The 15,179-nt window shown below is 37.0% G+C and overlaps 1 protein-coding gene across 1 annotated transcript in view; it reads right to left on the reverse strand.

The window, feature by feature from the left end:
- The window catches only part of LOC104836629 (potassium voltage-gated channel subfamily KQT member 1-like), a 504,398-nt gene that overhangs the window by 404,678 nt on the left and 84,541 nt on the right, over window positions 1-15,179 (reverse strand). Inside the window, exon 11 of the mRNA XM_010575314.1 lies at window positions 2,540-2,654. Coding sequence (XP_010573616.1) covers window positions 2,540-2,654 — 115 coding nt within the window. The remainder of the gene's footprint in view (window positions 1-2,539; window positions 2,655-15,179) is intronic.

Genomic DNA, 15,179 nt, shown 5'->3' on the forward strand with positions numbered 1-15,179 from the left:
TAGCGGAGAAAGGGGGGGGGGGTGGGGTGGGGGGTGGGGAAGATGTGGGGATAAAATCTAACTGGTAGATAATTTCAGAGCATGAAAGAACATTTATGTGAACAATCAGAATAACTTATTCTAGCCAGGTAAAAGAAACAGAATAGAAATGGAACTTTAACAGAAAAAAAAAAAAGTATTTTCCCATCACAAATTCCAAGGCACACTAGACTAGGAAATACACTACTAAGTGCAAAGCAAAAGCCATGCTGTCTTGGAAAGCTCACACACCAAAGCAAGTATAGCACACATGAAGACTTACCTGCTTACACTTCTGCTAAAAGACAAGACAAATAATCACACTAAGTATATCTAATATTCACGTAGAAGACAAGCATATCGGGCAAATACAGCCTTAATACCTTACTGTTTGCATTAGAAATGGAAGTTTAAAACCAAGATCCATAATAAATACATCATGTTCTGTGCTTGTGCTTGTCCAATGAAGTTCACAATTTGAATAACAAGATACTGTATTTCTACTCAAAAATCAGGACAACTCTTAAATGGATGCTTCCTACTAAGTAGAATTACATGCATATAAGATGAGATTATATGTTATAAAGGTGAAAACTGATGTGCTTGACTTTAAAAGCACAAAACTACATAAAATAGTGGTTTGGCTTTGTTTTTACATAGTACCTTTATAACTTCATATTACATCTGTAACTTTTGACCTTATGTTTTCTGTACATTTGAAGTTCATTACAAATATTCAGAAGCTAAAATTTATACTTACATCATATATAATGGGTCTTAGAATTTAATAATCATTAATTTAGCAATATTTAGTTGCAAGATCATTCAGTTTATATGCACCTGACATCCACATCAAGAATTAATGAATTGATAATATATTAAACCATGTAGCATATTACTTCAAATACTCTCCATATTTTAATTTTTTTTTTCATTTGTATATTTGGTTACCTTTCTACTATTCCTTTTCTTACTTTCTGCACAAGAGAGAAATGCATTTAAACTCTAATATGAGCTAGAAACACAGGTGTAGTTTGCAAGGTACACTATACAGAATTAACATCCAACACCACCATTTTTCAGGCACTAAATAGCAGAAATAAGATTAGAACTTTCTTTCCAAATGCAAAATCCTGTGCTTACACCATGTCGATTTAAAAAAAAAAATACCAATTTGAATCGAAAAATTATCATTCTCCAATTTGAAAGAAGGTCCAAAGTATAACATGTTGGAAAAATACAAGCACCAGAGTATCTTGTATTAAAGCATAGTATATTACTATAGATTTAGTAGGCACACAATTTATACGAGTCACATAGAAAGTAATCATATGGTGTGAAAGAAAACATCTTAAAAGCAATCACACTATAGATTGGAATCACATTGCTTTCAAATTCATCCTGAACACTGTTGTCTATATTTTTCTCTATCTGAAGGCAAGCAACAGCTTTTGTTGTTCTTTTCAATGTCAGATATTTAACAAAGGTTTTTTCCAACAACAATTCCATATTTTGTCTTGCAAGCATGAACTCAAGCGAGTTTTTCACCAACATTAACATAACATCCAAATGATTAGTTAGACCTTCATGAGCTTGTGCCAGCTGTACCGTACCTTTAGGTCATATATCACTGCTAACTCAAGAGTTCTATTCACCAGCATTGTTTGTATTAGTTTCTGCACGTAAGATAAAGCCTTAGTATGATACCTGGATGCTCTGGTCCACCCAGGCCTGGCCGTATGCTTTAATGCCCTGCTTCACATTTGAAATTTACTCCAGAATCCCCATCCCCAACACTGGAATTGTACATTATAAGACAGAAGCATGAGGGTTACTCAAGATCCTGTCAAAACAGAATATGGGGGCGTCCTGCATGAAGATACTATTATGCTTATTTCAAGAAATAGACATTGGCTAAACCAAATACAAGCAACATGAAAGATCATTTAACAGTTGCAGTGAACTGATAATGGGGATTTTCTGTCCTGGTCAATCTAGACACCTTCAGCATCTCCTTCATAATTTTACTTTCAAATTTTTGGAACACCATTTCTTTACAAGTGTCCCTACTTTATCAAAATATTACACATAATGTAGCCTTTCTATTTTCAGGCTGTATCAATGACTTTCATTTATGTTTCCAATCAATTCATACATTATTCATATTATGAGTGCTTTAGAGCTCAAACTGTTCCAGAATTCTACAAAGTATAAACCTACCTGTAAAACTCAATCTCAGGAACTGTTTCAGCTGCCTTAAAAAGTAAAACAACCAAGACACCAAGACTGCAAGCCACCCATCACAGAGCAATGCTTCTCTTTCCAAGTGACTGACTACTTCCATTAAACTTAAAGCTAAACCTGCATTTTGTAGAAATGTTCACATATAGTTAAATAAGATCAAACTCATAATCACTTCAAGTGCAGCCAGCCAAAGAATAATACTTTTATTCTGTGACAAGTCTTCCCCACCATTAATGAGCACTTATTTTACCAATTAAAAAATTGTTGTTCCACTTACTGTGCCACATCAGATACAGCTGGCAGTGGCAACTCTTCTGATGCAAGATCAATGTCATCAGTGAAGCTGTTGGCCCGTGACATTTCTTGGGTATTCCCTTCCAAATGTCTTTTCACTGCAAAAATAATTCAAAGAAAGTCATAACACATTAGGGAGACAACATATACAAGCTCTTTCCCTAGTTTAAGATACTGTGCAGTAGATTGAAGAAACGGTTCTAATATGAGACATGGCTTGCTTTTTTGTCAGAATCGGTGAAGTTTACGCTTATAACGTGCGCCACACAAAAATATATATTTGCATATACATAGTTCAAATACACAGGAACCTCTTACAAGAAAGGCTTGTCTTCTTGGGTACTGTCTCCCTGTAAGTAGAAATTCACCATACTCACAATTTCAATGAGGGCATGATGATAGAAACAATCTGACTTTCATTTTTTCAATTAATACTATTTGATATATATACTTTAATTTCTCTAAAACCCTTCTTTAAAATTTTATTGCTATTATCATATAAACAGCACTTTTGTTTCAAGTATTCTATTTGGTCACTATATTCACCAGTGTTCAAAAATTCTCCCACGGACCAGGGAGGAGCCTCAGGTGTTTGAATGCAGTCAACTCAGCGGGGTAACCACGATGGATACAAAACTGTACTGGAGCTCAGCTTATGTTCCAAGCACAAGCAAGCTACAGATTTCATTACAGATTGGGAAGACGTAGGATGGCCAACAAATGATGGATTTCACTCACAGACTGCAAAAACCAGAGAAGTGCAGCTAGCCCTGTAACTGAAGAAAACTGATGTTTTGAAAAGCTCTAGCCTCAATATGCATTTCCATCAGGTATAGGGCTGACTTCTTCCACTGTAAATGTGAAGTATACATGTACCTGCCTTTCTGACTTCAGCTACATCAATACTCATAAACAATTTCTGCTTTAGGGTCTTTTCAATATCTTTTCCTATATTTATTTTGTTCAAAAGCTAAGAAGTACATCTAGCTTAAATGGCTGTGATCTGAAATAGCAATTTTTTTCATGACTACTAGTGATCCTAACAATTTTAAGGAAGCTCCCTATCTATTTTAATTCTGATCATTCTTGAAAGTTTGGCACATACAGTTATGAGCTGGCAGTGTCTAATTTGGAAGATGCATAGGACGACACATACGAATTCAAGGGAGGAAAAAAAGATAAATGTTTGCAGGGGGAAAATCACTGAAATTAAGTGTCAGACAAAACAAGCAAAAGACTAAGTAGTGTCACTTCCATATGCTGTGATGGGTAAGAAGAAAACAAACAATCCACATGACAAATGAGAAAACTTGCCTCCTAGAAAACTAAGTTGTTGAAGCCTCAAGTTAATTCTACAGCACCACTTTGGCTGGACTACATTCAAGCTAAATCCTAAAAAGCCTACGACATCAGAGCTTACTATTGGAATAGCCATAGCATAAATATCAAGGAGTGAAAATGAAGTCTATGGAATATAGTTATAAAATGGCATAACTAAACACTGCTAAAGGACATAAAATTGTAAAGCTATTTTATTTACATCTGCTGCATTTAATCACAATTAAACTACATTTCCAGGGGAGAAATCAAATCTTCCTGGCACTGGGAATGTGAATTTCTGTGCTCTTCCAGCACTACCGAAACACTTTGGTTGCTCCAAAGCTTATTATGAGAGCTTTATTTTGTGAGGCCTGCCAGTTCTGCACTTGCTCTCGTAAGACATTTTTTCTTTAAGAGAAGTATGCAGCCTTATTTCTGGACAAAGTCTTGAGCTACATAGATCCAATATTTGAGGTATTGCTTTGGGAAGCAGACACAGATTTAGGAATAGACTCCTTCAATCTCTAAAGAAGTAACATCACACACGATCACATCTGCAAAATTAAACTGGGGGAGTTTTTCCTCCAACTTCCTTTAGGTTTTCCTCCTAGAAACCTAGCAGAATTTGAGAGTCAGCCAAAGGTACAGTTAAGTCACTGTGCCTATGTAAGGCATAATCAAATTAAAAGGAAAACATTGTATTGCTATCAATTCCTACTACACAATGGACTGCTGAAATAGTAAGAGAAAGACCTAATTCATAGGGGTTTGTGTCCTTTATAGCACAGGATAGATACTAAAATTATTGCAATGCATTTGTCATAAGAAGTAGGATTATATTTTATTTCTGTCATTTTGAAGTTTTGGTCCATATTGCCTTATCAAACTTATCTCTGTCTCATCACATTGCTGTTTACAATCTGCATCCACGGGTTCTTAAAAAAAACCACAAAACCCTAATCATTTACATTTGGCTTGCTAATTCCGTTTCTGAGAAGGAACTACTACAATGGCTCTTTGCTCCCTAACATAACAGTTATGAGAAAAGAGGGACAACAGTAGCATGCCAGTTCAGAAACCTTCACTTTCTCGGTATTCCCACTTGCAGGGACTGCGCTGAGCACTGCAGAGCAGCTCTGCTCTTACTGCAGGGTGCGCCTGGAACTCCTGCTTCTCTGACCATTGACCTTCTGCAGAGACATGTAGAATATAATCCCAGGTTTAATGGCCTCAACCTGTGCTTGGTTACCTACACAAGCATGGCAAGCTTCTGTTCCCTCTTTAGATAGGGTAAAAGCATGCAAATTTTCTGTTTGGTGAAGACTTTGCTATGATTATCTGTGACAGTCTCATCCCACAAATAGTACGCATACATTTCGTTCCTACAAGCATTTTGAAAAAGATAATGATGTGATTATGTACTTTATACAAAAAGGAGTTCTGTAACATATACTCCATAGTTCATTTTATTAGTTGAAGATGAGCACTTAGCTCCAGACTAGCAAGGAGGGGAAGCAAAGAAATATGAAGAGGGGAAGCAAAGAGAAGCCATCCTTTCCTTTCCATATGCTACTACTCACAATATGAAGAAGCTGTACCTATTCGGTTATAAAACGTATAATATTTCTGAGCATGAACAGTTGGAAGCAGCAAGTTGAAAATATAGAATAATATCTACCACAGTACAAGAAATACCAGTGAATGCCACAGACCTAGGAATCCATGAAACAGAACAGCTCATTAAATGAAACAGCAAAAGGAAAACTAAGTTTCATATACCTCTGTTTTTTCCTTCAGCATCAATTTCTAAAACGGTGAGAACATATAATAAACACATCAAAATGTAACCCAGAGATATTTTTGTAATGCTACTTAGCTTTATCTAACCTTAGATTCCTTATCTATATTACACTAACTTCTGTCTTCATAGTATGGGGAAAAAGCGAACTCCCAATTTACAACTGCAGTAGAAAACACAATTGCGCATGGTTCCCATTACCATGGTCATCCTCAAACAGGCAATGCCTACCAATACCAGGACACAATAACCAGGAAGATTTTGCACTATTCTCTTCTCAAATAAAGAAGTTGAAAAAAAGAAAAAGCAGGTCTCTTCTATTGCAATTAATTCCAACTCACTGGTTTTGATAGGAGTTTTTTTCATATTCACCAAAAAAACCCAAACACAAATTTAAAGATAATTCATACCATCCCCACGCAGTCTACTTTACAAAAGTCTGCAGAGAATTGCAGTGGCTGCTTACGTTATATTGAAGGGTACCCACAGTGCTACCCCTAGGAATACAAACACCTAAGAACTTGAGTGAAAGGAAATATTTGGCAAATTAAATTGGGAAAACACAGGCACATGGATACAAATGGACAGCAAATTTCAGACAGCATAACATAAAACAGTTCCTGTTGCATGAATATTTATTCATCAAATTGTTAAGTAATAGGTTGTGTGAAGATGATGCCAAGTACCTAGTGACAGGGGAAAGCTCACAGAGCAGGTGGATAAAGATGACCAGGAAAGTTGTAGAGCCACATGCAAAAACACAGGGGTGGAGAAGGGCCAGATGGGACATTAAAGATAAGCTAAATCAGTGTACAAAGCAGTAAAAAGATGAACATACAGAGAATGCTGATGAGGATAAGGTCTCCTCTACTAGGTGAAAGTAAGGGTAGGGGCTTTTCTGTTCTTCTGGGAGTTTTGCTTGTTTGGTTGGCTGTTTTGAGAACAGAACATTATAAAAAACAGGCTTAAGAGACCAAAAGTAAATTCCAATCTATTCCTTCAGTACCACTGTCTTTTAACCACTTTCAAATCAGAAGTTGTTACAACACACTCTCTCATAACACCAGGCTCCACAACTCAATGTAACAAATGTCTATGAAGTAAACATATGATTTGTTTAATTTTATATGTAAGGGTGCACCTTGACAGAAAAATCCATGGGATGACTATGCTTCCTTTATCCACAGGAAGGAACTACCTGTGAGATCACAGCATCATTTCTTATTTTCTTTCTTGCAGCAGGAACTCATATCACCTCACTGCTCAAAACACAGTATTCCTAAAGCTGTAATAGAGAGGCAGACTGGTTTGGGGCACAGACTGAGACATTTCCAAATCCTTACCTTCCTCAGAAAAAAAAAAAAAAGGAAATTTAATGGCTTATGAAATCCAAGGTGCCTGTAAGTGTCTGACACCTGACTACCAGCCTGCCTTTAAAAACCTCTTCAGCTTGCTATTGTTATTCACCTCAGCAGCCAAATGATAGTCAAGCTCATCAGTCATGTTGGAAGAATACAGCAAAACATATCATTAGCATAGACTGAATAACTTCTTTTATAAAAGTTATATTATGAGAACTTTTCTTCCTTACTATTGCGGAACTAAAGCGTCAGAAGCGTACCCAGTACTAGTTTAAATAACAAAGAGCTATTTTCATTTTAGTTCTCTGTAAAAACTAAATCTGAACATGTGAAGCTGGGATTTTAAATCCTTACTGGGTACTCAAATGTAAGCCATCTGCAAATGCCAAATACTCAGATTGTCCCATACACAACTCTAAGAGCTACAAGTGCTCAGTGCAGTTAAAAAAGCCAAGCCACTTTATGTACCTAATTTTAGGCATCTAAATTTATTGCCATTAGAGACATGGCTGATACTGCAATTCTTGTACATTCTCTCTAAATTTGATTTTGCTCCCAGAAGACCTGCAGAATCAGGCCAAAATGAATTAAACAGTAGTTTGCTAGCAGAACAGAAATAAAATAGCATCTGAAAAAGTGAATTGAGAAATAAGAATAAATTTGTATTTGCTGTAAACATATTGCTAAGTACATGCAAAAAGTGCCATGCACTATTGCTACTGTACGTAGTTACATGTTTGGCTGCAAGTGTTTTAGATAAACTTCAACATCTGGTTTCCTGTGTATCTGATTTGAAACAATCAGCACTCAAAATGCACTAATGCTGACTTTATTTGTTGTACATTCTTTTGCTTAGATAAGGCTGCAGGCCAAATTACATGCTGACTTACACCCCATCACTCATTACATGTCTAATGGGACAGCACAGAGATGTAAATGAATAGCAATACATAATTCAAAATCACAAAGGCATGTAGTACTGGAAAACATGCAGAGAGAAAACAATGAAACATACTTCTGAATCCATATAAAGATGCTGATACCTACCCAACTGCCTGAACATCCTTATAAGACCTAGCAAACAAGAAGGATGCAACAGATCCACAAAAACAACCCACCAAAAATTTTCTACAGCATCATAAATATAGGTCTACTTAAGAAAAAGTATATTCAGCAAAAAATCAACTTCTTTTCTTTAAATGAAACATATTGGCTTAAAATATTTGGCTAATTTGTATGAAATGACTTGCAGAGTGAGCAAACGTCCATACCACTGAACCTGTGTAATGTTTGGCATTAACTGACAAGCAGGTTTGTTGATAGATTCAGAAAAGTGGTCAGGGACCAATTGCACCAAGAGTTATAAGTACCTCCTCATACACAGATACGACCTGTCAGAAGAGAATTGGAGATTAATGGAGCATAGTAGAGAAGCATGCAGTGTTGGTGCCACTCACTATCTGTTCAGATAGCAAGCTATGATTTCCATCATGCTCCATTCAGTCCCTTTCAAAAGCATTAAGTTAAGGAAGGATTTTCCTTGGCCAATTTCATCTGAGAAAATTAATTATTTTTAAATACCTATTGATTGTGCTGTGGTAAAAGCATTAATGAAAACATGGAGCTAAGTGACAAAGAGCTACTAATCTAGCTATTTCAACTTTTGCATGTCTGGTTGTATTACACCCAGGATTGTTTTTCAGTTTTCCTCATGGGAATGACCCAAAACAGAAAACTAGAGGAAGCTGTTTCCAGTTCCTTGTCAGAATGGCAAGCTAAAATTTGTTCCCCAAAAAATGTCAGATGGGATTTTTTTTTTTTTTTTTTAAACAGTGTTAAATGCAGCTAGCTGTGACTGAGCTGTAGTCATTCTGCTATCACCATTTAGTCATACTGCATGTTGGACAATAATATGACTATATACTACATGGCTAGGTCTGTGGTCCCACTGCCTGGATGCTTCCCTCTGACCTCCTGCCTTTCACAGAAGAAAGGAGTACATACAACTCTGCCAGCCAGATACCTTTTTTCCATGCATATGCATAACATGCCCTTAGAGCCTCTGCTTGTTACAACAAAGTTTACCTCTGTGGGCTCTTGTCCTCCATATTACTGAGCCAACAGACTAGAAGACCCCAAAGACAAGGAAGCCAGAGAAACAGTTGGCCTATGAACTGAACCCTAGAGAGGCTTCTCATTCTCAACCTCAGTCGTCCATAGAAATCTCCCATCTCTTATGATACAGGGTCTATACATGTGTATCTCAGGTAGCTAGCCCTTCCCAGATTTCTATGTGGATATAGAAGCGAACATTGACTTCTTTGTTTTAACATTTCTTCTCTCTTGGGCTCTGTTCCTGAAAAAAAGTAGTGCCTTTTTTTTTTTCTCATGAAAGCTATTTCTCCTAAACACAAAAAAAAGCAGGCTTCCAAACTCAGTCAAACGTATGTGGTTGATATGGATGGTAATAAGGGGTAAGGTCTGACAAAGAGGTTGGAAAACAGATTTTCCTGGTTTGTTGGGGAAGAGGAGCATTCAGAGAAACCCACAGAGTGAACTGCACAGCAGATACAGTTCAGCTATTAAGTTGTGTCACATGGCAGTAGCAGGAGGATTGTGACAGCAGAAAAAATACAATAAGTGACATCAATAGGAAAAAAAACATTTGTCCAAAACAAAGCACCTACCTACCTACCTTACCTAAAGACTTCCCAGCCTTTGAGGTTACCTTTCAAGTGAGGAGAGCAGGTACCTCATTCTCCTTAAACATCTCCTAGCAAAAATCTGTCTTTGAACATATTTTAACATGTTTATGTTGCCAACTCAACGCTCAACAAGAAATCCCAACATATCCTTCCTCTCCTGTTTCTCTTTCTTTGCAGGTTTATTAGCTTAATACTACATAGTCTTGCATTAAACATTTCAATAACTGGGCAAATCTGCAGTCACAGTTTTCTGCAGAGCAGCTCCAGTTCCATTGCAGTAGTTTACATTTGCCATTAACACTTCGTGCCTGAAACAGCACAGAATAAGTTGCTGACATCTATTTTCAGCAGTGAGCTACTTTTCCTACATACATTAGGCCCAAATGCTGCCACGACTGGTCCAGGAGGAATATGAACTGGACACCTTTTTGAAAGCATCTAACAAGACAAGTTGTATTCAAACGATGTCAAAAAAACAATGTTTCTCAATATTCTACAACAAAGTATTCTGACTCATTTAAACTTCAAAAAGTATCTCCTTTTTCTCTTAACTGAAGCCTCATTCTGATTCTTTTGTTTATCTGACAGAATCCTTATGCCCACAGTTTGAACATGTTTTCCGAGTTGGAAATACCATCTACATCTTGTGAATATGTTCAAAGACCACCTCTCCAAGACTAAATCCAAGTCACTAATGTTAATGCATTTGACTTTTTAAGGCTAGCAATACTTGACTGCTAGTTCAGTTACTCTGAAGAACAAAACATACAGTAAGAACAGTCAAGAAAAATAAGACAAAAATAGCTTTGAAAGTGATCATTTGCCACTGCTTGCCCCCCCTTTTTTTTTATTTAAAGGACAAGAAGAACTTGACCTTAAAATGAAACAAGGAATAGCCAGTGAAATGTAATTTGGCAGCTTGTTAGCTCTGCAGGGAGAGCTCTTAACACATACAAACTCTTAGAATTACACATAGGGAATGTATCATGTAATATAAATATATAGAGTTACTTTCCATTATGGGATTCAGAACTGCCATTATAGTAAAAATGTTTATTTTAAAAAGGAAGTACAGTTTTAGTGTGGCTATTAAAGAAAATAAACCAGTCTGAAAACATTTTTATTTTTCATGACTGTTAATGGTCAAAGCATACAAATTGCAGTGACAGTAAAATTAGAAACATCTTCCGAATTGTTGTCAATGTTTTGACTCACAAGAACACAAAACCCAATTATTGTAATTACAGTGAAATATGCCACAATTCTTTGCTGGTCTAATGCAGTTCTTTGCGTCACACAATTGAATCCTTGTAGAACAATTTCCCATTGACTAGGAGTTAATCATGAATTCAAGACATACATTGTTACCAATCTGCTTATTCTGTACTGACCAGAAAAATGCTGTAAATTAAAGTAAGTCTTAATACTAGAGGAAATAATTGCCATATTTGTCCTAAAACCTAAAAAGCAAGTTCAGCAAAATGATCTGTAGCTATTGACTGCACTAAATCAAAACTATTCCTACCTAAGGAATAGTTTCATAGGAGTGTTCCCTTCTTATTTCAAACACAGTTGCTCTGAATACTTACTTGCTAAAAGTTGAATGTGAAGGTTTTTTAGGTAGGGCAGTAATTTGAGTAAAAGTCTAAGTTACAAATACTAAAAAAGGAATTCAAAATAGCCATTGTTGTGTGTACTCAATACTACAAAAATTTTGACTGACAGATCTTCAGATCATGGAATTTGAACTGTAACATCTTGTAAGCACAAAACCCCCTCATAATTAGTTATCTTCCTAGAAATGCTGCAAACCAACTGATTACATTTTGTTTAAATTAATGTGGTCTTCAACTATATACTTCAGAGCTCAATCAGTATGTACATTCATTAGTAATGCTACATTCCCACTTCCTCATATTGCTTATTCAGAATCTCCATTAGGAAATATTTAGAATATTAAGTTCCTCTTAAATTTATTTTTATTACAAAGAAGTTGCTGAGCTTTTGCTGCTACAAATAAAACATGACTTTAATCCAACTTTTTTGAGACTCAATTACTAGCTTTAGAAGACCCAGTGTAGTTACTATTTTACACTCCCAATAGCAACCAAAAAGTTTACATGACAAGGGAACAATGATGTTTATAACTGAGATACAACTCTAAGTTGACACATACCCTCAAGTCAGAGGCCTAAATTATTTTTTTAATGATGACACTGTGGAAACACATTTGAATGTGTCCTATAGTGCTTGAGGCTTAGGGTAACCTTGATCCTCCTCTAGCAGCAGGACACGATTTTGCTTGAAAAATCATGGTGACAGCAAGAACCACACTGACAGAGATAGTGAGACACACAGCTCTACCGTATGTCTCATCTTTCCCTCCACCAAAGGACCTGCATGCAAGAGGGTGAAAAAGCTCACTCGAGCACACCTTGTGCTTCTCCGTTTTACTGACCCACCCTCTCCACAAAATGCATCTCCACAGACCAAAGTGTTCCTCTTGAAGAGATGTGCAATGAAGTCCTGAAAAGCAGAGAACCAAAAGATCACTGCTAGCACTGAGATTACTGAATACAACAGTCAACGCAACATTATGAACTGGCTGTAGATTCTACCAATCCCAAAGAGAAATCTGGATGAACGCTGAATTTGAGCAGTGACTTGACTATGATCAGCATCTTCAGAGAAAGTAGATATTATACAAGTCACAACAAATATGTATTTTCTTACCCTATCAGACCCATTACAAGGCTTTGGTTCCATCTGTGCTTCTTTAAGCCACGTTACTGAGGACTGAGACACAAATTCATCTTTGCTATGTGTGAAATCAACATGGCTCAAATTCTCAATCTTAATGCCATTAATCTCATGATTTATCAGTCAACATTTTTATTTCTATATTTACATACAGCTACAGATGTTGAACCCTAACAGAGGCAGCAAGGGAAAAAACAACTTCCATGATACTGTCTTGATTTCCAACCAAATATTTTTCTTTTAACTGAGAAAAAAAAATGCAAGTGCAATTTCTTTTCTAAACATCACTAATGGTTTCAGACACATTGTCAAGAGGACAAACTGCAGATGTGATTAGGACAATCTTTGCGCCACTGACTGACTAAAGAAGTTCTGCTATTTGTTGGTAGGCTATTTGAACACAAACCACAGACTACCCTTGCAGAATATTCCCTTCAGTTTTCTGTGGCATGAAAGATTCAGATACCACTCAGTGTTTTAACTCACTTGAAGAACAGCAATTCCCAGCTTCCATCCTCTGTCTTATAATACATGCTAGGATCATATGATAACTGGAATAAAAGTGTCTCTAGAATAACTTCCTTAGAGCCCTTAGGTGATTTTTTTTAAGCTAGTCAAAACTCACAGTAAATTGTTAGTTTTGTTTGGTTTGGTTGTTTGTTTTTTAAGTAAACAAATACATTTTTAGCTGAAATAAGAAAGAGATTGCTCAAGACTGAACTTCTCTTGGTGGGGGGAGGGGTGGTGGTGGTGGAAATTCAGCCCTGGCAAACATTTTCACCAGGAACACTGTTTTGCAAGACATTTTAGACAGCTAAGGAATACTGTTTTCTTTTGAAAGAATATCAAACACTTGACAGTTTCATCACTACCTCAAAGAGTTCTCCCTAAGTGACTTCAGCTTGATTCTCCTCACAGTAGATTTCACAAGCCTTTGCTGTTGCCTAAGTGCTAAGAAGGACCTTTGAGGAAAGCACTGTATTACTATGCCTGTGTCTAGTGGGTAGAGTCAAGAGCACACCTGACTGAGTCTGTACTCTGAGCACGGCTACTAGCTCCTTGCCATAGAGAGGCTGGGTTTTAAAGACAAGTAAAGGCACTTTTTTCCAGAACAATTTCTATTGCATTCAAAGACTAGGTTAGAATAAAACAGGTAATCCTGCCTCTCCCTTTGGCAAATACTAGATATACAAGCTACATTAAGAATATTTAAGACTTCTCAAGCATTCACTCAGCAGTGATTTAGAAATTATAACCATTTTGCTTCATCCATTAAATCTGGACAAAATGGATGATTCATTCACTATATATATATATTTGGTAAGTGTAAGTGGAGGGGTAGCAGGATTCCATGGTCATTCAAATGCAAACATATACATACCATCCTGGAATGGTTTGCACTTTTGAATAACTGCCAAAACAGAAAAAACAGCTGGATTTTCACAATATCAGATAACAACAGATCAGGACAAAGAACTGCATTATGCATTGCCTTGTCTCCAACAGAGGTGATGAGCAGATGCACAAGAACAGGACAGATATATAGTGCTAGCTTCAGAGACCTTCCTGTGGTCTGCAGCTGTGGGACTTTCCAAGTCTGAGGTGGTATCCAAGAATTCTTGATGGGTCTTCTTATTCAGTAAATTTGTTCACATGGAGTTGAGAATACATCCAAATTTGTTTACACTGATTTTAGTACAGATCTGAACGTGCACTTGCCCAGTGAATGCAAAATTCACACAGTGGCCTCAAACACCTTTACTATTGCTATGGGGAGGGGGGGGAACCAAAGCAATACTAGTGAAGCCCTAGAAAGGAAGGACAAAAGTAAAATGAATTTTATTCCAATAAACCTTTAGAGAAAGGCAGTACAGTTTCTGGACATAACAAAGGCATAGCCCAAGAGGCAAGTTACTTCTTCTGAGAGGATAATGTGAAGACTCTTACTACAATCCTAAAGCATTAAGGCCTAAGATTTTTACTGTCAGTTGGACTCTTGGCATCATAAAGGCTACTGACTGTTGTATCCAAGGCTTTTGGAGATTTGCTTTGAGACCAGTAGGGAGAAATTAACACCTTGTTCCCCATCTCCCTCGCTCCCCCCCTCTTCCTTTGCATTGACGCTCTTGTGCAGTTACTTCCTTGTTCTGAGCATTGACTATGTTCTTCTACTGGGGACACACACACCCCCCAAACCTCCCCAAAACCCACGCCTTACAAGTTGGCTTTCAAGCTTTAGTGTTCTCTTATTCAAATTTGGGTATGTCCTTCTTCCATCTGAGAAACAGATTTAAACTAGGTTGAAGTCACAAATGAAGGGAATATCTTGCTGTTTGATTCGAAGTACTGACCATTTCTGGCTTTGCAAATGTTGTTATAACAATGATGTTTGCTAGCATGGCACAGAAGCACCACCTTGATAAGGACCTGCTTCTCTTATGCCCAGATCTATCCATCACCCTCATCTGATATTACAAGAGATTCATAACTGAAACCCTAGCACTCTCCTGTTCTACTCCAAGGTCCTTATAGACTGGCAGTCAGCACAAAATACTTAGTTACTTGCAGTTCAACAGGTTAAATGAAAGCTGACAGCATTGAGACAAAAATCTGCAGCATTATTTACCCTGGAGTACCTGTTCAGTTGCAAAAGCAACTGCTTAGACAAATCACTGACAT

Source organism: Haliaeetus leucocephalus, unplaced genomic scaffold, assembly GCF_000737465.1.
Source record: "Haliaeetus leucocephalus isolate CR32 unplaced genomic scaffold, Haliaeetus_leucocephalus-4.0 Scaffold473, whole genome shotgun sequence".
NCBI classification, from domain to species: domain Eukaryota; kingdom Metazoa; phylum Chordata; class Aves; order Accipitriformes; family Accipitridae; genus Haliaeetus; species Haliaeetus leucocephalus.